Here is a 21,846-nt window from a genome sequence, read left to right as displayed (position 1 = left end):
AGAAACCCTGTGGAGTAGGAAAAGGCAGGGGAGGGCAGCAGCGTTGGGGGCCCCGACATTAGGAGAACACCTTGGCCATGAAAGCGACCCGAGCAGAAAACCAGCCGACAGAACGTCAGTCAGTATAAAAAGTTTTTATGTACAAAGAACACAATAAAAGATGACAGCTAGCTAGCAGAAAGGACTGGGCACTGCCTTCAGCCTTCATTTACTACAGAAACAAGCCCCCAGCAGGAAGGGGAGGCTACCCTGGGAAGAGGAGGCTGGGTTCCTGGGCCAGGAACGTAAGATCTCTCTTGCCTGCCTTCTTTCTCAGGCCTCCATTGTAAAGCAGGTGTGCAGCAGGAGGTACTGCTGCTCTCTGCCACTGACACCGTGAGACAGGCCGGAAAGGAGGCTGTGTCGAGGACAGAACTAACTTTGGGCTTCCCCCCCAAAACTGGTCTCAAACCCAAAAGCCTGTCTTGTTGCAATGGTCACTTGCGGTGGCTGACATATGAAGACAGGGACCATATGGGGGCCACAGGGTCTTTGGCATTGTTGCCACCCAGCAGCCGAAGACCAGGCAGGGGGGCCAGCCCAGGAGTCTCAGCTCTTCCGGGTCTCAGCAGGTCAGAGAGGTCTCTAATCAGAAAGACGAAGAGGGCCCAGGCCTTGGATATCACTCGTCTTGTCCTCGGGCACGGCAGGCCAGGGCTGCAGCGAGCTAGGAGACCACGGCTCCCGAGGGGCTCACGAGGTCCTGGGGAAGGCTTTCTCGGGCCTCCTGCATGCGGCGCCGGGCTCGACGGAAGGCTTCTGTGAGGGAAGCAGACACAGGAGTCAGCTGCCATGGTGTGGGGGAAATGGGGCCCATGTGGATGCTGGAGGGGGGTGTGGCTGGAATTGGGGAGGGGGGAAGCCTACCCAGCACGTTGTGAATGGAACTTTGCTGGCTGAATCCCTCCAGACGGTCCAACACACACCTCATCCTCTTCCGGAGAGAACTGGACTCCATGAAGGCCCTGCGGGGGAGCCCGCCACATGGCCATGGCCGCTCTTGCAGCCCTCAGGATCAGGAGCCCCAGGGCGGAGGGCCAGGGCCGCTCACCTGGACTGCTGCAGACAGTGCAGGCGGAAGGTGACACTGCCTGTGGTCTCCGTGCGGAGTCCAAAGCGGCTCAGACGCTCCCCCTGCGGCATCCGGTTAACGTCAGGTTTCTGTTGCTTCCTAGACCCCAGGCACCACAGTGGCCTCACTCCCATTCTTACTCCCATTCTTGGGGAGAACGCTTCTGCCGGGGGAACTTCATCCCAGCACCCAGATTCCATCACCTCCCAACTGTAAATCCAGGAACATTCCAACCTCTTTCGAGAATCAGCAGTCTTATAAGCTGCCTGCCAATCCTCTGATTCCTGAGGCTGGAAGGAGGGGCCAGTTATTCCGACAGGGACCAGGGGAAACCTCGAAGTGTACTGTTTTCCAGAGCTCTCCTAGGAGAGCAGTGATGTTCGTGCCTGGTGCAAGACGTGGCCGAGACTTCCCGCTTAAGCCGCAGGAAGGAAGGGACTAAGCAATAATGAAGCAATGAACAATTAAGAGGCCTTAACCCAGATTCCACCTACTCCAGAAGAGATAGGGACGTAAGTTTCCAGCATGAAGTCTCCCCAGAGACAAGAGTCACCTTGAAGGCTCCTGGCATCCGCACGTAGGAGAGGTCCTCCAGTTCCAGAGAGCCACCAATGAAAAACCTCCTCAGCTCAGCCACCGGGCCCAGCTCCAGGGGTCTCCACGTAGAGACTGTCAGGGTGTGTGAGCCTGGGCAGGAAGAGAATGGGGCCGGAAACGGCACGGGGTCCCTTGCTGACTTCCCGGCAATGGCACGGGTCTCGCCACCGCCAAAACACCTGGCCTGGTGACGGCCTGACCTCTGGTGAAGGTCATCAGCGTGGTTTACGGTGCCCACTCGAAAATCAAGCTGATGGAAATTCAGATCTCAGCTCTGCCAGTTATTACCTGGGCACTGGGACAAGTTTCTCAACCTCTCTGAGCCCCATTCTCCTCGCCTCGTAACAACCCCTACGCCTCACAGAGCGGTGGGGAGAATTAAATGAGAGGCACCTAGCACACTGCCTGGCGCACGACAGAAGACAGCGGCTGTTACTTCCAAAGGAACGCTGAGCCACTCAATACACATCCACCGAGAGCCCGTCGTGCCACGTGGCTGCTCCCTCAAGGCCACGAGTCAGATCAGAGGAGCCGGACGCAGAGCCCAGAGCTGCTCAACCTCCCAGTTAGCCATCATTTCACCCAGTTGTCTCTAACAGAGGGGGAAAGTTTCCTCGAAAGGAGCAAGGAATCTTGCAAGGTAAGTGCTTCTAATTCCCAATCATCCCTACTCCTCACAGGAAGTGGTCGAATCTTCTGAAGGGTTAGTCTTGTTTCTAGGAGCGAGGGCACGTGGGCCCCGTGAAGGGCAGGGTTGAGAGGTCACCTGGGGTGGCGGGCAGCACCACGGCCCCGTAGCCTTCCACGCGATACCTCTGCCAGAAGTCCAGCGAGAGGACCTCGCAGTAGAGCACAGGCCACGCCGGGAGAGCGCCTGCAGCAAGGGGGAGAGGCGGCCAGGTCATGGGAGGCCTTCCCCAGGAGAGGGCCTGTCTGAGGAGCCCCAAGGCCGAGCACCTGCCGGGCCACTCACCGGCAGATTCATCCTCGTGCAGGAAGGAGGCCTCAAACGTGAACGGGTAGGAGAAGTAAGCCACACTATCCTAAAAAAGAGGAATGTTATTTTGTACTCAGTGTCATGGGGTGGACAAGGGCTCACTTGGAATTGGCTTTCCCTGTAGCCAATGACAAGGTCACCGTCCCAAGGGAAAAAGAAAAACTGTCACCCCAGGTAGGAAGTAAAAGGCTGAGAGGTGAAGGGACACCCAAACCCGAGCTGCTACCACTCTCAGAAAGGCAGAGAGAACCCTCGGACCAGGCAGCCCTGCACAGCCCACAGCGAGGGGCCGGACCCAGCTCTGGAATCTTCCCCAGGCCGTTAGCCTGATCATCGTCAGATGCCTTCCCCCGAGCAGCCCTGTTCCCTTCTAGGGGCCCCCTCTCATTGCCCTACCATTCCCAGGGACTTGGTGGCACAGGTCTGTGTTATTCCTGAGAGCTGCTGGAATGCTGGGCTTGACCAGCCTGAAAACCAAAGACCACACATAGTAAGTCAACGGGGAGGACGGCAAGCAGTTGAGAAAAAGACAAACTTCCTTTCTCCACTCACTCACTCATTCATGCAATCAGTCATTCACTCCACATTCGCTGTGGGTCTGCTGTGTGCTAGGACCGATCACTGGGGACATCTTGGTGACCAGATAGAAAAGCTTCCTGTCTCTCACGGGGCGGCCATTCTAGTTGGGGGTGGGAGGGGGGAACAGACAACAAAGCAACCAACGAAAGACTATCAAGTAGTAATAAATGCTAAAGTAAAAATAAGACAGGGCGAAGGGACTGAGTGGCTTTTGGAGGCTCATTTAGACGGCGTGGTGAGGGGACACCACGCAGAGGTGACACTGAGGCTGAGACCTAAACTAAAGCAGAACCAGTCGTGCAAAGATAGGACACAAAAGGGCTTCCCTGGTGGCGCAGTGGTTGAGAATCTGCCTGCCAATGCAGGGGACACGGGTTCGTGCCCCGGTCCGGGAAGATCCCACATGCCGTGGAGCAACTAAGCCCGTGAGCCATGGCCGCTGAGCCTGCGCGTCCGGAGCCTGTGCTCCGCAATGGGAGAGGCCACAACAGTGAGAGGCCCGCGTATCACAAAAAAAAAAAAAAAGATAGGACACAAAAACTTTCAGACAAAGGAAATGGCCCTGAAAAAGCCCTAAGGTGGGAATGAACTTGGCCTGTTCAAGAACAGAAATTACAACTGCAATGTTGTAAGGGAGGGATAGGCAGGGGCCAGCTCGTTCAGGGAATGGAGTTTGGATTTTGCTCTAAGTGGGGAGGGAAGCTGTTGGGGCTGTAAGTTCAAAAGAGACACAACTGGTTTACATTTTAAAGGCTCAGTTAGGCTGTGGTGTCCGTGGCAAATGAAACGTAAGAGGGAGTAAGACGGGAAGCGAGAGGATAAATGAGAAACCTAATGCTTTGGCCTAAGCAAGAGATGACGGTGGCCTGGCCCAGGGTCCTCGAGAGAATAGAGGATTCAAGACATCTTTTGAAGACAGAACTGACAAGAACTGCTGATAGAATGGATGGCGGCAGGGAGCTAGAGAAAGAGAGCAATCAAGGATGTCTCTTAGGTTTCTGGAATCAGAAACTAAGTAGATGACACTGCCATTCTGCTAAGATGGGCAAGACCACGAGGGCAGGTTTGAGGCAGGAGGGGGAATCAAGAAGCTTTGGGTCATGTTACACAGGAGCGACAAAGAGATAAGTGGGCATGAGTCTGGAGTTCAGGGCAGAGGCTAAAGCTAGAGAGAGAAATCTGGGAGTCTGAGACATACAAACAGTACTGAAGCCACGGGACGTATGAGGCCATCTAGAAAGACCGTGGAGAGAGAGTAACAGAAGGCCAGGCCCAGCCTTGGATGTACTCTAATAGTTTTAGATCAACAGAAGATGAGGAAACAGCCAAGGAGGCCGCTGAGCTACCAATGAGAGAGAAGAGAGGAGCACAGAGACAGAAGCCAAGAGGAGAGGTTCAGTGAGGAAAGTGAGCTGCGGTGAATGCTTCTGAGAGGCCAAGTAGGGTGAAGGCAGAGATGTCACCACGGGTTTTCACACCTTGGAAGTGATCTATGACCTTGAAAAGAATGGTAACAATTTCAGTGGAGGAGTGCGGAAGGAAGTCTGACCGAATGCCTCTAGAAAACTGTCCGAATGGGTAAAAAGAGAGACTTATGAATATTACTTACTAGTAGTTGGCAATTCCACGAAGAAGTGGACGTAAAGATTGTCAAACTCGTAGCCTTGCGCTGAAACTAAGAAAACAGGAAACTGTTTCAGCTTATCCTCCTATCACCCTTAACGCCCGCCCCAGTCCTAAAGGGCCTACCCACGTGTGGAAGCAAGTCCCTCAAAGGCCAGGAACTCTCTGTGTTTCCAGGAAGGACACATGCCTGAGTCTCCCGAGTGCTGTGGACAACCCGAGGGCTCTACTAGGGCGGGGAGGATTACTCCACAGCTCAATCTGGCACTTGCCAAGCATCAAGGACTTCTGTCCGGTAAGACACTTACCTACCTCTCCATTTACAAAGAGCCGGAGGGCACCTGGTACCGTCTGAGGTAGAGAGAAGTGGGGACAGATCAGGAGGTCTGAGGGAAGCGACACCTCTCCTCCAGCCTGCCCGTAAATCCCCAGAGGACCTGACGCTGGACGTCAGATCCAGGTGTGTGACTAATCCTGCTTCCTCCCCACCTGCCACAAATCTGTTTCCTTCATTTCTAAAAGTGGGCGATGTAAGGGAAAAAGCACCTAATTTAAATGGTGGGGAAGGCAACACAGTGTGGGGAATTTACAAGAATGGCCAAGAGAAGCATCCGCAGCTGCCTGCTGCCGTACAGCAAGAGGCCGGAGACCCCTGCTCCCTCTAGAGGGAGGTCGAGAAACTAGGAATTTTCCTTTTTAAATTATTTGTGTATCTATCTTATCTAACTTTTTTTTTTTTTTTTTTTTTGGGTTTTTTTTTTTTTTTTTTGTGGTACGCGGGCCTCTCACTGTTGTGGCCTCTCCCGTTGCAGAGCACGGGCTCCGGACGCACAGGCTCAGCGGCCACGGCTCACGGGCCCAGCCGCTCCGCGGCATGTGGGATCCTCCCGGACCCCGTGTCCCCTGCATCGGCAGGCGGACTCTCAACCACTGCGCCACCAGGGAAGCCCTTATCTAACTTTTTAACACCGAAAATCTGTTGCTAATACAACACAAAAATCGTGAAAGTTAATTTTTTAGAGAGAGAGAGGGAGACCACCAGGTAACTCTCTCCTTGTTTCCAGATCTAGAAATGGAACTCCTGGAATAAGAGAAGACAAAGAATAGGACCACAGAATTACGGACCTAAACTCTGTTGTTTTAAGAGCCAAACTATTGGACAAACAGAAATGACACCCCTCCCTCTCTATGGGGCATTAGGAAAAATATCTACATGAAGAGTAAGGAAGAAACTTTTCATCTTTATATTTATTTATAAAATTAATTACAAAGTAATACATGAATGCACTCCCACTGATAAAAATTCAAAACCACCTAAGTTGAGAGAATAAAAAGTAAACATTCCTGACGTGTCCCCCTCACCACCCAATAGCCATCTACCATTTCCCAATCCCACCCCCTCCCCAGAGAAAGCCACCCATAGGGTGTGTGCCCTTTGAGACATTTTCCGATACATTAACAGTTCTATAGCAATAGACAATGCTTCTAAAACATTATCAAGGACTATACTCTAAATGTTATTTTTTACTTTTTTCCACCGAAGAGTATGTCTTTGGGACCTTGAGGAGAGAACTGTCAGGCAGCTGCAGTCAGAACGCTCTGGCTACAGAAACCCAGCGGGCAGAGCCGCAGGAAACCCAGCTACTCACCGTCTCAAAGTCAGTGCCCACGAGGCTGCTGAGATACTCCTTGTGCCGGCCATAGAGCTGAGGAAACAAACCACACTGAAACTCAAGGTGCGACCCCAGCCAGACCAGGGCTCAGGTCTGCACGGGAGGGAGAAAAGCAGCAGGAGTGGGAAATGCCACAGAAAGCTGGAGGCCTAAACATCCCAGACACTGACATCTGACAGTGAAGCACAGAGGCTCTGGAGTCCACTGGTCTGGGACCAACCTGGCTCTTGCACTTACGTGACCTTGGGCAGACTGCTTAGCTTCTTTTTTTTTTTTTTTTTTTTTTTTTTTTTTGCAGTACGCGGGCCTCTCACTGTTGTGGCCTCTCCCGTCGCGGAGCACAGGCTCCGGACGCGCAGGCTCAGCGGCCATGGCTCACGGGCCCACTCGCTCCACGGCATGTGGAATCTTCCCAGACCGGGGCACGAACCCGTGTCCCCTGCATCGGCAGGCGGACTCTCAACCACTGCGCCACCAGGGAAGCCCCTGCTTAGCTTCTTGATCTCCATGTCCTCATTTATAAAGTGGTAATAATAAAAATATTCACCTCAAAGGCTTGTGGTACAGTCTAATAAAGTATGTGAAGTGCCTAGCACAGGGCATGGTAAATGCTCAAATAAATGGCCATTATCATTATGATCTTATAATAGGATCGAAACCTCATATCTGATATGTCAGCAGTGCTTCCCAAGTCAGGGGAGGCCACTAAGAGCAAGGCCTTGCCCCTGCTGACCCAACCTCGACCGCGGCCTCAGCTCCCAGCTCTCTGGTTCTTGGAATGAACCAGCACTTACGTCCTTGAACACACGCTGTTCCCGCTCCTCCTCCTCAGGCTGTGCAAGGGAGGACACGTTGTCAATCGTATACTTCCACAGCTCCTGCTTCTCCCCGTCTGTCTCGATTCTGTAAGGTCAAAGCCACAAAGGGACTAACTCAGAAAATAGGAGGTGGGGCCCTCCAGACCCAGCCCAGGGATGAGCCGATTTGCAGCTCTGTTATTCTAAGACGTAAGACGAGGAACAGTCAGCCCGGAGGAGAAGACCTGGCTAGTTCATCTCTCCCAGCTTTGATTAGTCCCTACACGCAGCAGCACAGAGTATTATTTTCACTTAACCACACTGATGAAGGTATCGCTTTCAAATCAGTGGAGGTGCATATTTGCTGAGAACAGGATGCCCAGTGTCCTAAGGGTCTATGACGTGGAACAGAATGTGAACCACTGGTTGGGAATTTAAAAGTTAGAACACGTGAAGGGCTTTCAGAGAATCTCCTCAACTTGGGGCAAGGAGTGAAGCCAAGGAAAGGAATGCCAGTCTCCGCCATCCCTTTCTTCCGCTTCTCACCTGTAGGGTCCTCTGGAGCCAGTGAAGTCAGGTTTTACTGTGATCACACCATTACTGTCCACCTTCAGAGTACAGAGGACATGTTCATACCTCTTATAGCCAAGCCTAGAAACCAGGGAATTAACACCAGGGTTCAAGACTGCTGCCCCACCTCCAGGGAAAGAGGAAGACGTATTCAGGACACATCAGGGGAGAGGACAGAGGCTGGAGTGAGAATCGTCACGGTAAAATACTCTCTTCCAAAGAAAAAGAAGAAGGAAAAAATCCCTCCCTCCCATATACCTGGGAGGACTGTAACAGGAGAGTGACAGGAGAAAAGAATGAAGGTCTGAGCTGGGCAGTAAGAAGCCTCACTCACTTTCCATAGGGCCCCAGGTCTGCCATGATGTACATTGTCTGAAGAGGGGTGTTGATGACATGGTTGTTCCGGATGAACTCTTCTGAGGGTTCCCAGGTGACGATCCGTGACTTAAGGATGCCACCCTCCCTGGGAGACACCACAGGAAGGGTCACTTCCCTGGCACCCCCCCGAACAGCCTGAAGGAGGAGCTCAGCGGAGCACACGAAGGTGGAGGCCCGCTGCAGGGTGGGACGCTCGAGTTGGTGGGCATACCGAGAACACAGGCATGGACGGACCAGAGGCCGCCACGGCCCTGTACACACTTGCACTCACATCCCTCGCCTGTCCTGCCGTCGCCGCCGGACATTTGCCATTCGCTCGACCAAGAAGGAGGGCATTTCGCTGGCTGCGGTGGTCATTTTCTGACAGCGCTGGGACAAGAGAGCAGCCAGTGTAAGCCTGCTCAGGGCCATGCGGGACCAAGGACCTGGAGGGCAGGCTTCCTTCTGAAACTTCACACAGAACCTGAACCTAAGAGCACGGCCACCTCACAATCACACTGACGACAGGCACAGTGGCACAAACAGCCCAGAGAAGAGCCCAACCAAGCCTTGGGTGGCCCGAAGGTTGTAGCAGCACATTACCCTTGAGAAGTGGGTTTATTTATGCTAATCTTACAATGAGCCTGCGACCTCTGAACACAGACCAACAAAAGGCTTGGTGAGTCTGCCCGGTAGGTGTTGACATCACTAGGTGGTTGGAAGATGTGAAGGGTAACACAAATATTCTGTGGAAAACCCTCCCATGGGTAACTGAACACCATCTGTAATTTTCTTTTCTTTACCAAAACAGGCAACCCAAACTCTACATGCTACCAACCCACAGCTTTCCTGATATAAGCATCAACCTTTCAGAAACATTCACTTAACACCTGGCTCCTTGCAGAGGTCTACAAGGTCATAGACAAAAATCAGAAAATATGGGCACTCCCCTCCCTCAAGGAGTTTAAAATCTCACTAAGAAGACAGAATATGCAGAAGCAAATGTAAAGCAAGTCCATGAGGGTATGCTGTCATAGGCAAATTGAGGATATAAGCCATTCCCCATGCAGTACTGAATTCTTCTTCAGACCCATATACTCAGTTTGGGCTGAATCCATGATGAACTTTATCTAGATGGTTCTAGACTCCATCCACCTGTCTGATCTCATGATGCACGGAGGAAGTCAAACCCAGTGGCTGCTTCTCCCAGTTTACAGGCTGCAAGCCTATCATTAGAGACACTGAAGGCTCCCCCAGGCCCTCCAGCAGATGGAGTGGGGAGCAGCAGCCACACCACCTGCAGCTTGTGCCCACCTACTCCAGCGTGGCTGCCAGAAGCTCTGTATCCCCTTAACAGGCTTCTCAGTTAACACACAGAGAGGCCAGAAAGCTAGGGGAGACAAAGGTGAAGGGAGCTACGGTGCTTGAGAAAGAATGCTACCTCCTCCAAATTGGTGTATCTATCAGAGTCAGTGTAGGTAAAGATTCGTCGGTTCTTCCTGCCATCCAAATCCTCCAGCTTCAGAATCTCTTGGCGGTACTGATGATCCAAAGGGCTCTGGCAGGCTGCTTCATTTTGGTACAGATCTACTTCAAACTGAGGTCACAAGGAAACAAAGTTCTACTGAGAATATGTCAAATTTTGTTCCTGTAACAATTTGGTCAAATTAGTTCTATCGCGCTGATGCAATGTGACACGTTCTCATAGCCAACTGTCGTTTATCTAAACTAATGGAGGACAGGAGAGCCAACGAATGTTAGAGCTAAAAGGAACCACAGTGATAGTCTAATTCAATTCTGCTATTACAGAATTGACATACCAAAACAGTAATTCTGCTGTTTTGGTATGTGGCCCAGAGATGAAAAGTGTCTTACCCAGGATTATAAAACTGGGTAGTGGCAGGCACTATATTCCATTGATCCCATAAGCACAACAGTGCAAAGTATAAACCGTTATAAGCTTTCCGGAAATCAGTTTAGCAATATGTATCAATAATCCTTCCCTGTGACTAGTCATGTGGAGGTGGAGCAGGGGGAGGCAGACTGAGCAGATAAGGGGCACTGGCTCACCTGGCTGAAGAGCTTCTCTTGCCACCCAATCACGACCTCCTCCTCTTCATCTGCCTCCGGGCGGTGTCCACCTCCAAAGACACAGAGTGAGTCAAATGTCTGAGCCAAACTAGCACTTCTGGCTCTGTGGTTTGTTATAACCAAAGTCCCTGCCCTTATATTTGCCACAAAACCAGTTGGAGTTCACTGATCTATGAAGCAACTCACTCTAGACTTACTCAATAGAGGCTGTGGATATGTGTAGAAGCGAAGATTAGGACCCAAGAAATCTTAATCCCTACTCTGATTTGAATAAAACGAAGTCATGCCTTCCTGGAATTATTTGACCTAATTCAGTGTCAAGAGCTGAAATTTATTAGACATAGGCTGAATATAGCTCTTCCTCAATCCCAATTGCCTACATTTGCTAGACAGGAACTGTGGCTGCTTTTTTTTTTTTGTGGTACGCGGGCCTCTCATTGCTGTGACCTCTCCCATTGTGGAGCACAGGCTCCGGATGCACAGGCTCAGCGGCCATGGCTCACGGGCCCAGCTGCTCTGTGGCATGTGGGATCTTCCCGGACCGGGAAACGAACCCGTGTCCCCTAGCATTGGCAGGCGGATTCTCAACCACTGCGCCACCAGGGAAGCCCGGAACTGTGGCATTTTTATCTTCACTATTCCTGAGGCCATATATCTAGAATCACAAACAATATAATCTTAAGAGACCAAGTATCAGGAGAGGAAAGGAAAGACATATAACTGATTTTTTTTTAAAGAATCAAGTCTAATACACACACTCCTAGCTGAGTATGCCTTTTTCAAAGACACATGCTTCACAACCTGCCAGCTCACACTCTTGCCCAGGAATATTTTTGAACAGAAACAACAAAAGCAGAGAGACCAGTGAACTAACACAAACACACTGTCCTCTCTTCCTCACTTTTCTGGCTTCCCAGATAAGGAAAACTGCTAGAACACAGATGGTGTTAATATGTACATTTTCCAGACCCCAATTTTTAAGCTGTTTTAAAAAGTGCTTAGTTGTATGTTTCAAGCTTGGAGTGATATTTTCTCTTAGAAAAAAAATGCCACAAATGGTATTTAGGTTGACAGGCAAGTTTATAACATATCTAAAGTATGGTATTTGCTATTTCCCTACATTTGACCACAATTCGGATCAGCATCTTGATGGCAGGAATCAAGTCTTATTCAATTTTACACAACATAATGTAGTAGTTAAAATTGCCTGGGATCAAATCCTGGCTTCAACATTTACCAGCCCTGTGACCTTGGACAATAAACCCAACCTCTCTATACCTTTTCTCAGACTATAGACCTGGGTCTACTCTGTCTTAAGAGGTAACCTCTGCCCTAGGCCCTTCCCCAGATCCCCAAGCGGCCACATCACCATCATTCACCCACTGGTGGATGGGTGAGGCCTAAAAGTGGCCAAGTCTATGAGGTCCTTCCCGGGCTGGGCAGCAGGCTGGTAATGGATGTAGTTGCTTGATGTGATTCTTTGCAGGTGGACTCTGCCAGGAAAAGAGAAGCCCAAAATACTCGTTACAAAACACTCAACCAGGAGATGAACGCAGAGCAAAGATGGGGAAACAAAACTCAGAAGAGCGTATGGCTACCAAGAATGGGGCGGGGTGTAGGCGACAGAGAGGATGTGAGTGGGGCACGGGGCCCTAAGGAGAGTGTACTGGAGACACACGGCCTCGAGAAACTTGGGAGGGGCAGGGTCCTGAAAGGGTGGGTCTGGAAGTTGTGAGTAAGAGGGTGCCGGGTGGTGAGGGAGACGCGGGGAGACGAGGTGACAGCGGTCAGGACTGCAAACGCAAGTGAGGGTCGCAGCAAACAAGAAGTAAAGTTCAGGCTCTAATTATCTGACAGCATAAAAGCACGGGGCTCTGGGGTGATGCGACTACCGGAGGCGGAGGTTGCGCACGGGGTCCCAAGAACGATACACGGCCTCTCCGGTATCAGCGCTCCAGACGGTCTCCGCCATGACAGCTGCGCTGCGCGCGACTGCGCCGGAAAGCGCACCGCCCCAGTTCCCCTGGCAACGGAAACGCTGGGTTAGGGAGGCGGTACGCGGCGAGGCAGAGCTCCACCCGTTGCAGGCGCAGGCCACTTGGTGCCGGCGCAGGCCACTTGGTGCCAGCGCACGCTTCTGTTGGGGCACTTGCAGGGTTGCCGCTGATCCTGAGTGAGAACAAAGGTCACTCACACCCAACGCCAGACTTGATGCACTTTACAAATGAGGAAACTAAAGCAGCGCTATAGGCCCCTTTTATACAGATTCGGACAGAAATGGTGATGGACACCAAACCCAAGCGTCCTGAGTTCTCAACTACTACTTTTTCCACCACACGACACAGCCTTCCACTGAATCCAGGGAAACTTTGGCTTCCTAATCGGTGGACGTGACTCACAGAATGCACCCATTCTTCCCAAAGGAGTCAGGGGAGGTAATGATGGTTACCCAGACATGAAAATATATTCTTGGAAGAAGACAAAAATGTGTCAAGATTTATTAATCCTTGTGTTGGCCTTCGCTGAACCAGAGAAAGAAGAAACAAGGAAGCTAACAAGAAGGAAGGAAAAGATGTCATTATTGCACTGGTTTTTCCCATGCGTGTGTTATTTCCGGATTTTTAAGCCACCTTAGATACCTCACTGGCCTTGGGAAAAGTCAACAAAATGCCATTATGAAGGCGTGCTTCACTGGACTGCCAAAAGGCAGGACACACCATAACCTTGAGTCTAGCTCCCCGACACCTTGGGGATGCCAACAATTTTCAGCCTTTGACATTTGCTGCTTCCTCAACAGCGTAGGCAATTTTCCCCTGAACTCGAGAATCTCATGCCAGTTTCATTATATGGCACTGGGCGCCCTAAGCAACAAAGCTGCTGCTGTGTAACACTAAGGACTCACCGTAACAATAGCCCTATTTATTTAAGATCTGATACAGCCTGGGCGCTTTGTTTGTATTGTCCCTAATCCTCCTAGAAACCCCTTAAGTAGGTATTTGTTATTCTCATTTAATCAATGAAGTTATTGAAGGCCAGAGCTTGAAGGTTGAACTCTAGTAAGTGGTGAAGGAGCTGAGATTCCAGCCCAGGTCTCTCTTTTGAAGCCTGAACACCTTCCACTCTGCTTCACGACCTCTCACCTACCAATTTATTCTATAAAAGCACACATTTGCCAATCTGGGAAATAATTATTTCAACAGGTGAAACCATGGAGGCAGAATATTAGCTTTTAAGAGAAAAGCCACTCTAATTTTTTCTTTCAAAGTTGTGAATAGACAACACTGTGCCACATGAACAACAAATGATAAAGGTGGAGCCTGTACCAACAGTTTAGTTTTATACCAAATCAAACTTATAGCAAAGTCAATCTGACATAATTATAGACAAAGTAGGTACTGTACCACATGGTATGGAAATATAAGTTATTTGTCTAGCCATAGTTGAATTATTTTTATACAGGTAAACTAGATTTTTATTCTCCTTATTTACTGGTATAAGTCAGGATTCTTAAAATTGAGATCCATGAGCAGAGTTCAGGGGGCCTATTGACTCTTTCCTTTACCAGTAGGGGATACCAGTATGAGATTAAGAGATACAAACTACTATGTATAAAATTAATAAGCAGCAGAGATATATTATACAGCACAGGGAAATATTAGTTTGTAATAACTTTAAATGGAGTATCTATAAAAATATTGAATCTCTATGTTGTACACCTGAACTAATATGTTCTAAATCAACTCTATGTCAATAAAAAAAAAACCTCCCTAGATTTCTGTGGGGGCCATTTTCTGGAAAGAATTCATGGCTTTATTAGATTCTGGAAGTTTGCACCCTGATATCAAGAGTAGCCTGATCCCCACTGTATATACTGACATCTTGTTAAACATCAAAAGTTTGGATTATATAGCATAAAGGCCAAAATCCCTTGTACCACCCCCAGCAACCCTTCCTCCCCCATCCCCAGTCAGGAAGGTTCAGAGTTGACATTTAATGTGTTCTCCCTAAAATAGAACCATTATTTGGAGTTTTTTTGTTTTTTTGGCTAGAAAACACACAAACTATCACAAAGGGTAGATATTGCCTCCATTTCACATATTTATAAACCAAGACATTAATTGTATTTCTCAGTCTTATGACCAAGAAGTATAGAGCCTGGACTTATGTTCAGAATGTTTTGACTCAAACCTATGGGCTCTCCTTTGAACTGTGCTGCCTCCTTACATCTACTCCCACCCCCTACCCCAATTTTTTCTTTCTTAAACCAGCCACATCTGAGCTATATCATAACAGTCCAATCGCTCTCTCTTTCCCCTCTCCAGTTGGTACTTTATAACTTACTTGGGCTCTCCCCACTATAAGACTTTAGGAAAGCAGAAGAATATCACTACAGTTCTTCAAAAATTCTTCTGGGTCCCACAGTGTCTATGCTTTATGCCTAATAACTATCCCTTGAACTCACCTTGGTCCAGAGAAGAGATCCTACTGAAATGGAACAATCTTATGAGGAATAATAGACTTGACTCTTGCTTTTCTCTCTCTCTCTCCCTGACTTTGAAGATGGAGGAAGGGGCCATAAACACACCATAAAGCAGAAATTTTCAGATTGGATAAAAAGCAAGATCCAACTATATGCTGTCCACAAGAAGCTCACCTTAAATATAAAGACATTGATACTTTAAAAGTTAAAAAAATGGAATGAAATCTTGCCATTTGTGACAACAGGATGGATATAGAGGGTATTATGCTAAGAGAAAAAAGTCAGAGAAAGACAAATACTTCATGATTTCATTTATATGTGGAATCTAAAAAATAAAACAAGTGAACAAACAACGAAGCAGAGATATAAATACAGAGAACAAATTGGAGGTTGCCAGAGGGGAGGGAGGTGGGGAGAGAAAAGAAATAGATGAGGGAGATTAAGAAGTACAAACTTCTAGTTGCAAAATAAATGTCATGGGTATGAAATGTACTTTGTGGAGAATATAGTAAATAATTTTGTAATATCATCGTATGGTGACAGATCAAAACTAGACTTACCATGGCGATCATTTTGAAATGTATAAAAATATCACATCACTATGTTGTATAACAGAAACTAATGTAATGTTGTAGGTCAGTTATACTCCAAAAACAAACAAACTCAAAGAAAAAAGATCAGATTTGTGGTTACCAGAAGTGGGGGGTGGGGGGAGAGGGAATTGGATGAAGACAGTCAAAAGGTGCAAATTTCCAGTTATAATAAAAATAAGTACTAGGTATGTAAGGTACAACATGATAAATATAATTAACACTGCTGTATGTTAACGTGAAAGTTGTTAAGAAGGTAAATCCTAAGCATTCTCATCGCAAGGAAAAATATTTTTTTCTATTTCTTTAACTTTTTATGTGTATTTTTGTATTCTGTAATTTTGTATGAGATTATGGATGTTCACTAAATTTATTAATCATTTTATGACATATGTAAGTCAAACCATTATGCTATACACTTTAAACTTACACAGTGCTGTATGTCAATTATATCTCAATAAAACTGGAAGAAAACAAAAGTAGAAAAAGAAAAAGCAGGAAAAGAAAAAAAAATGTTTTTAAAAGTTAAAGGATGGAAAAAGATATACCAAACAAACACTAATCAAAAGAAAGCTAGAGTGGCTATATTAATAACAGACAAAATAGACTTCAAAACAAGGGATATTATCAAGAATAAGGAGGTATATTTTGTAATGATAAATGCATCGATTCATCAAGAGGACATAAGAAACCGAAATACTTATGCAGTTAATAACAGAACTTCAAAATACATGAAGCAAAAATTGGTAGAAATGAAAGAAATCCACAATTATAGTTGGAGATATCAACACTTTTTCTTTTTGTTTGTAATACAAGCATTTATTTATTTTCTTTTTAAAAAATAATATTATAATATTATATTAATTTCAGGTGTACAACATAGTGACTCAATATTTTTATAGATTATACACCATACAAAGTTATTACAATATTATTGACCATACTACTTGTGCTGGACATTTATCCCTGTGACTTTTATTTTTTAAGTGGTAGTTTGTACCTCTTAATCCCCTTCACCTATTTTGCCCATCCCTGCACGCTCCTCCCTTCTGTCAGCCACAAGTTTGTTCTCTGTATCTGTGAGTCTGTTTCTGCTTTTTTCTGTTTTATTATACTTTTTTCTTTTTTAGGTCCCACATATAAGTGGAAATGTTCAGTATTTGACTTTCTCTAACTTATTTCACTTAGCGTAATACGCTGTAAGTCCATGCATGCTGTTGCATATGGCAAGATTTCATTCTTTTTATGGCTAATATTCCATTGTGTATAATATGCCACATCTTCTTTATCCATTCATCTATCAATGAACGCTTAGGTTGCTTCCATACCTTGGCTATTGTAAATAATGCTGCAATGAACATTGCAGTGCATATATCTTTTTGAATCAGTGTTTTCATTTTCTTCAGATAAATACCCAGGAGTGGAATTGCTGAATCGTATGGTAGTTCTATATTTAATTTTTTGAGGACCCTCCATATTGTTTTCCACACCTGCTATACCAAATTACATTCCCACCAAAAATGCATTAGGATTCCCTTTTTACCACATCCTCACCAACACTTGTTATTTGTTCTCTTTTTGATAATAGCCATTCTGAAAGGTGTGAGGTGATGTTTCATTGTGGTTTTGATTTGCATTTCCCTGATGATTAGTGATGTTAAGTATCTTTTCATGTGTCTGTTGACCATCTGCATGTTTTCTTTGGAAAACTGCCAATTCAGGTCCTTTGCCCATTTTAAAATCAGATTTTTAAAAATATATTGAGTTGTATGAATTCTTTATATATTTTGGATATTTACTGTTAACCTCTTTTTAGACATATCATTTGCAAATATATTCTCCCATTCAGTATGCTGTCTTTTCATTTTGTTGATGATTTCTTTCACCGTGCAAAAGGTTTTCAGTTTGATGTGGTCTCATTTGTTTATTTTTGCTTTTGTTGCCCTGGCCTGAGAAATCAGATCCAAAAAAATATTGTTAAGACCAATGTCAAAGAATGTACTGCCTACGTTTTCATGGGAGTTTTATGGTTTAAGGTCTTATATTTATGTTTTTAATCCATTTTGAGCTTATTTTTGTATATGGTGTGAGAAAATGGTCTAGTTTCATTCTTTTACATGTAGCTGTTCAGTTTTCCCAACACCACTTATTAGAGAGACTATCTTTTCCCCATTGATTGATTTGTGGATATTGAACCATCCTATTATCCCTGGAATAAATCTCATTTGATCATGATGTATGATTCTTTTAATGTATCATTGAATTTGGTTTGCTAATACTTTGTTGAGAATTTTTGTGACTATGTTCATAAAGGATATTGGCCCATAATTTTTTTTTGGTAGTGTCTTTGGTTTTGATATCAGTGTAATGCTGACTTCATAGAATGCATTTGAAAGCATTCCCTCTTCTTGGAAGATTATATGTTTCCAGAAATGTATCCATTTCTTCTAGGTTGTCCAATTTGTTGGCATATAGTTGTTCATAATATTGTCTTATGATTGTTTGTACTTCTGTGTTATTGATTATAACTTCTTTTTCTTCATTTCTGATTTTACTTGGGCTCTCTATTTTTCTCAATGAGTCTGGCTAAAAGTTTATCAATTTTGCTTATCTTTTCAAAAAAGAGCTCTTAGATTTGCTGAATTTTTCTATTGTTTTGTTTTTTCAGCCTCTTTCATTTATTTCTGCTCTGATCTCTATTACTTCTTTCATTCTACTAACTTTGGGCTTTGTTTGTTCTTTTTCTAATTCCTTTAGGTATAAAGTTGGGTTCTTTATTTGAGATTTTTCTTGTTTCTTGAGGTAGGCCTGAATTGCTATGAACTTCCCTCTTAGAACTGCTTTTGCTGTGTCCCATAGATTTTGGAAAGTTGTGTTTCTATTTTCATTCATCTCACAGAATTTTTTAAATTTCATCTTTAATTTCTTCAGTGATACATTGGCTTTTTAGTAGCATGTGGTTTAGGTTCCATGTGTCTGTATTTTTTCCAGTTTTCTTCCTATAACTGATTTCTAGTTTCATACCATTGTGGTTGGAAAATATGACTGACAGGATTCCAATCTTCTTAAATATATTGAGACTTGTTTTGTGGCCTAGCATGTGATCTATCCTGGAGAATGTTTCATATGCACTTGAAAAGAATGTGTAGTCTGCTGTTTGTGGATGGAATGTTCTATCAATATCTATTAAGTCTATCTGGTTTAATTTATTGTTTAAGGCTAATGTTTCTTATTTATTTTATTTATTTATTTATTATTTATTTATTTATAGCTGTGTTGGGTCTTTGTTGCTGCATGCGGGCTATCTCTTCTTGTGGCAAGTGGGGACTACTCTTCGTGGCAGTGTGCAGGCTTCTCATTGCAGTGGTTTCTCTTGTTGCAGAGCACAGGCTCTAGGCTTGCGGGCTTCAGTAGTTGTGGCACACAGGTTCACTAGTTGTGGCTCCCGGGCTTAGTTGCTCCATGGCATGTGGGATCTTCCTGGACCAGGGATCCAACCCACATCCCTTGCATTGGCAGACAGATTCTTAACGACTGTGCCACCAGGGAAGTCCCAAGGCCAAAATTTCTTTATTGATTTTCTGTCTGCATGATACATCCATTGATGTAAATAGGGCATCAAAGTTCTCTATTATTATTATATTACTGTAATGTCTCCCTTTATACCTGTTAATATTTGCTTAATATATTTAGGTGCCCCTATGTGTATATATGTTTACAAACGTTATATCCTCTTCTTCTGTTGACACCTTATTCAGTATGTAATGCACCTCTTTGTATTTTCTTATAGTCTTTGTTTTAAAGTTTCCAAGTTAAGTGTATTTTTCATTTCAGTTACTGTATTCTTCACCTCTGATTTTGTTCTTTTTTATATTTTCTAATTCTTTGTTGAAGTTCTCACTGTGTTCCTCTGTTCTTTTCCTGAGTTCAGTGAGCATTTTTATGACCATTGCTTTGAACTCTTTATCAGATAAATGACTTACCTCTATTTATTAGGATTTTTTTCCTGGGGTTTTATCTTGTCTTTCCATTTAGAACATATATCTCTGTCTTCTCATTTTGTTTAACTTTCTGTGTTTTTATCTCTATGAATTAGGTGAAACAGTTACCTCTACCAGTCTTGAAGGCATGTCTTTGTGTAGGAGCATCCCTTTGCAGACTGTGTATGACTGGTGGCTTTGGTGGGAGGGCTGGAACTGAAGCAGGTATGGGCAAGGACTTTCTCTGGGGTGTTCTGGAAGCTGCAACCTTGGCAGGGGGCAGAGGGCAGGGGGCTGGGGCCAGAGCCCTGCACAGACTGGGGCTTCTCCTGGTGCATGCCAGGGGCCACTGCCTTGACAGTTGAGGTGGAGATGTTGGAGCTAGAGCCCAGTGCAGGCTGCAGGAGAAGCTGGTGTATTCTTGACAGGCCAGCAGAGAACCAGGTGCTTTTCAATCTGCTGCCTCCATACTGGGACTTGGATTGAGTGAGTTTATATGTGATCCCTTTAAAAGTGGAGTCTTGGTTTCCTACAGCCCTCCAGCTCTCCTGGTCATAAGTTCCACCTGTTTTCAAAACCAGTTAAGGGGGCTCATTTTCCTGGTGCCAGTCCCCATGGCTGGGGTTCCTGAGTGAGGCTCAAACCTTGGGAAGGATCTCTGAGTTTGTGATATCCCCTTCTGCTTTTGGGTCGCCTGGTGTGGGTGTGGGCCTTGATTAGATTGTGTCTCTGTCCCTCTTACCCATTTTGATGTGTTTTTTTTCTCTTTATATCCTTAATTGTAGAAGTGCTGTCCTGTTAGTCTTGAGGTCATTCTCAAAGAGAGTTGTTCTACATGTAGTTGTAGTTTTGGTGTGACTGTGGGAGGAGGTGGGCTCCAGCTCTTCCTACTCTGCCATCTTGATCCCTCTTTCTCTACACTTTTTCTTAATACATGATGAAACACATGGACAGAAAATCAGCAAGTATATAGACCTGAACAACATTATCAACAAATTTTACCAAATTGACATTTGTAGAATATCAACAGACATTCTCTACAACAGAAAGCATATTCTTTTCAAGTGCACAAGGAATACTAAGATAGACCATTTCTGGGCTATAAAACAAATCCTAACAAATTTAAAAGGACTGAAATCCTATGAAACAAATTCCCAGAACACAACAGAATTAAACTAGAAATCAGAAACAGAAAGATACCTGGAAAATTCCTAAGTATTTGGTTTATAACAACATATTTCTAAATAATCCATTTTTTCAAGAAAGAAATTATAACAGAACTTAGGAAATGAGTGAAAATGAAAACACGATATATCAAAATGTTGGGTATGCAGCTAAAGCAGTGCTTGGAGGGAAATTTATAGCATGAAGTGCTTCTGTAAGAAAAAAAGCTCTCAAATCAGTGATCTAAATTTCAATTTTAATAAACTAGGAGGAGAAAATCAAAACTAAGTAAGAAGTAGGGGAAAAATAATAAACATAAGAGCATAAATTTATGAAATACAATTTAAAAACATAATAACTGGGACTTCCCTGGTGGTCCAGTGGTTAGGACTCTGTACTTCCACTGCACAGGGCACAGGTTCGATCTCTGGTTAGGGAACTGGGATTCTGCATGCCGCGTGGCACGGCCAAAAAAACCCCAAATACAAAAACATAAAAACACATTTTTTAAAAAGCCACTTCTGGAGTGGTGAAGGAAGGGTCTTTAAAAATTCACTCTTCCATAAAGCAATGAGAACCCTGGCAAAAATTATCAAACTCAACTTTTTCAAAACTCTACAAATTGACCAAATTCTTGAAACAATTCAAGGAACATCTATCGAAAAAAGAGAGCCAAATTTCAGTAAGAACAGTGAGCTTTGTGGCATTTTAGCTGTCCTATTCCTTCTCTCCTCTCCCCAGCATAAACTCATTGTGACTAGCCTTTTCCCCTGAGGGTAATGTCAAAAGGAATGAGTGGCAATTGTTTAATATTGCAGCTACTTCAGGAGATGATAATACCTGAGATAAACAAGAAACTATCAAAAAAAAAACTTGAAAGGAAAAACTGGGGACTGATAAGCTCATGGGAGTTTTCAAAAGCTCTAATATATTCTTGGGAATCTAGGTCATGCACATGTGTGGGGAGGTGAGTATGCCCAGGAAAGATACGAGATGACTGAATCTCTCATCTCTGGCTGATCTTGAGGCTCTGACAATCATGATGTGAAGACTAAGACAGAGTTATAAACTGTCTGCCAAAAAATTGACAGTGTACCTCAACATGTTCAGAGAGCCTTAGACAAAGGCTGAGAGACTTATTGGTTTAGGGGATTTAAGGAAATCTCTATCCAGTCATTAGCTGACCAACAAGCTAACCAACCAAGCAGACTTCAGTTGGCACACATGACAAAGAATA

General features: G+C 45.2%; 1 protein-coding gene across 6 annotated transcripts; it reads right to left on the bottom strand.

Annotated features, from left to right (window-relative positions):
* Nucleotides 1-118: 118 nt before the first annotated feature.
* MKS1 (MKS transition zone complex subunit 1) lies at nucleotides 119-12,397 on the bottom strand. Of its 6 annotated transcripts, none has more exons than XM_059047726.2 (18): nucleotides 12,288-12,397; nucleotides 11,779-11,888; nucleotides 10,375-10,445; nucleotides 9,746-9,901; nucleotides 8,597-8,694; nucleotides 8,282-8,410; nucleotides 7,924-8,028; nucleotides 7,375-7,483; nucleotides 6,557-6,613; nucleotides 5,216-5,258; nucleotides 4,894-4,959; nucleotides 3,102-3,172; nucleotides 2,682-2,751; nucleotides 2,475-2,582; nucleotides 1,665-1,798; nucleotides 1,091-1,173; nucleotides 907-1,004; nucleotides 119-798 (listed from the first exon to the last, which is right to left on the bottom strand). In XM_059047726.2, exons 1-18 carry the CDS (start codon nucleotides 12,365-12,367, stop codon nucleotides 707-709), a joined length of 1,680 nt encoding a protein of 559 aa, XP_058903709.1. In that variant the 5' UTR covers nucleotides 12,368-12,397; the 3' UTR covers nucleotides 119-706. The 6 variants fall into 6 exon arrangements, with proteins under 6 accessions (XP_058903709.1, XP_066876950.1, XP_066876947.1 ...); XM_067020849.1 differs by having other exon boundaries at nucleotides 11,775-11,888; nucleotides 12,288-12,389; XM_067020846.1 differs by having other exon boundaries at nucleotides 119-795; nucleotides 12,288-12,389.
* Nucleotides 12,398-21,846: the final 9,449 nt, after the last annotated feature.

Source organism: Kogia breviceps, chromosome 19 (genome assembly GCF_026419965.1).
Source record: "Kogia breviceps isolate mKogBre1 chromosome 19, mKogBre1 haplotype 1, whole genome shotgun sequence".
Classification (NCBI taxonomy): domain Eukaryota; kingdom Metazoa; phylum Chordata; class Mammalia; order Artiodactyla; family Physeteridae; genus Kogia; species Kogia breviceps.
This window is presented reverse-complemented; position numbering and strand designations above follow the sequence as displayed.

Coding starts and splice junctions, on each gene's coding strand:
- MKS1 (XM_059047728.2), bottom strand. CDS start 12,367: ATGGCGGAGACCGTCTGGAGCGCTGATACCGGAGAGGCCGTGTATCGT. Junction 10,446..11,778: donor TAGGCCTCACCCATCCACCA/GTGGGTGAATGA, acceptor GTGTCTTTGGAG/GTGGACACCGCCCGGAGGCA. Junction 1,799..2,474: donor GGTGCTGCCCGCCACCCCAG/GTGACCTCTCAA, acceptor CTTCCTGCCCAG/GCTCACACACCCTGACAGTC.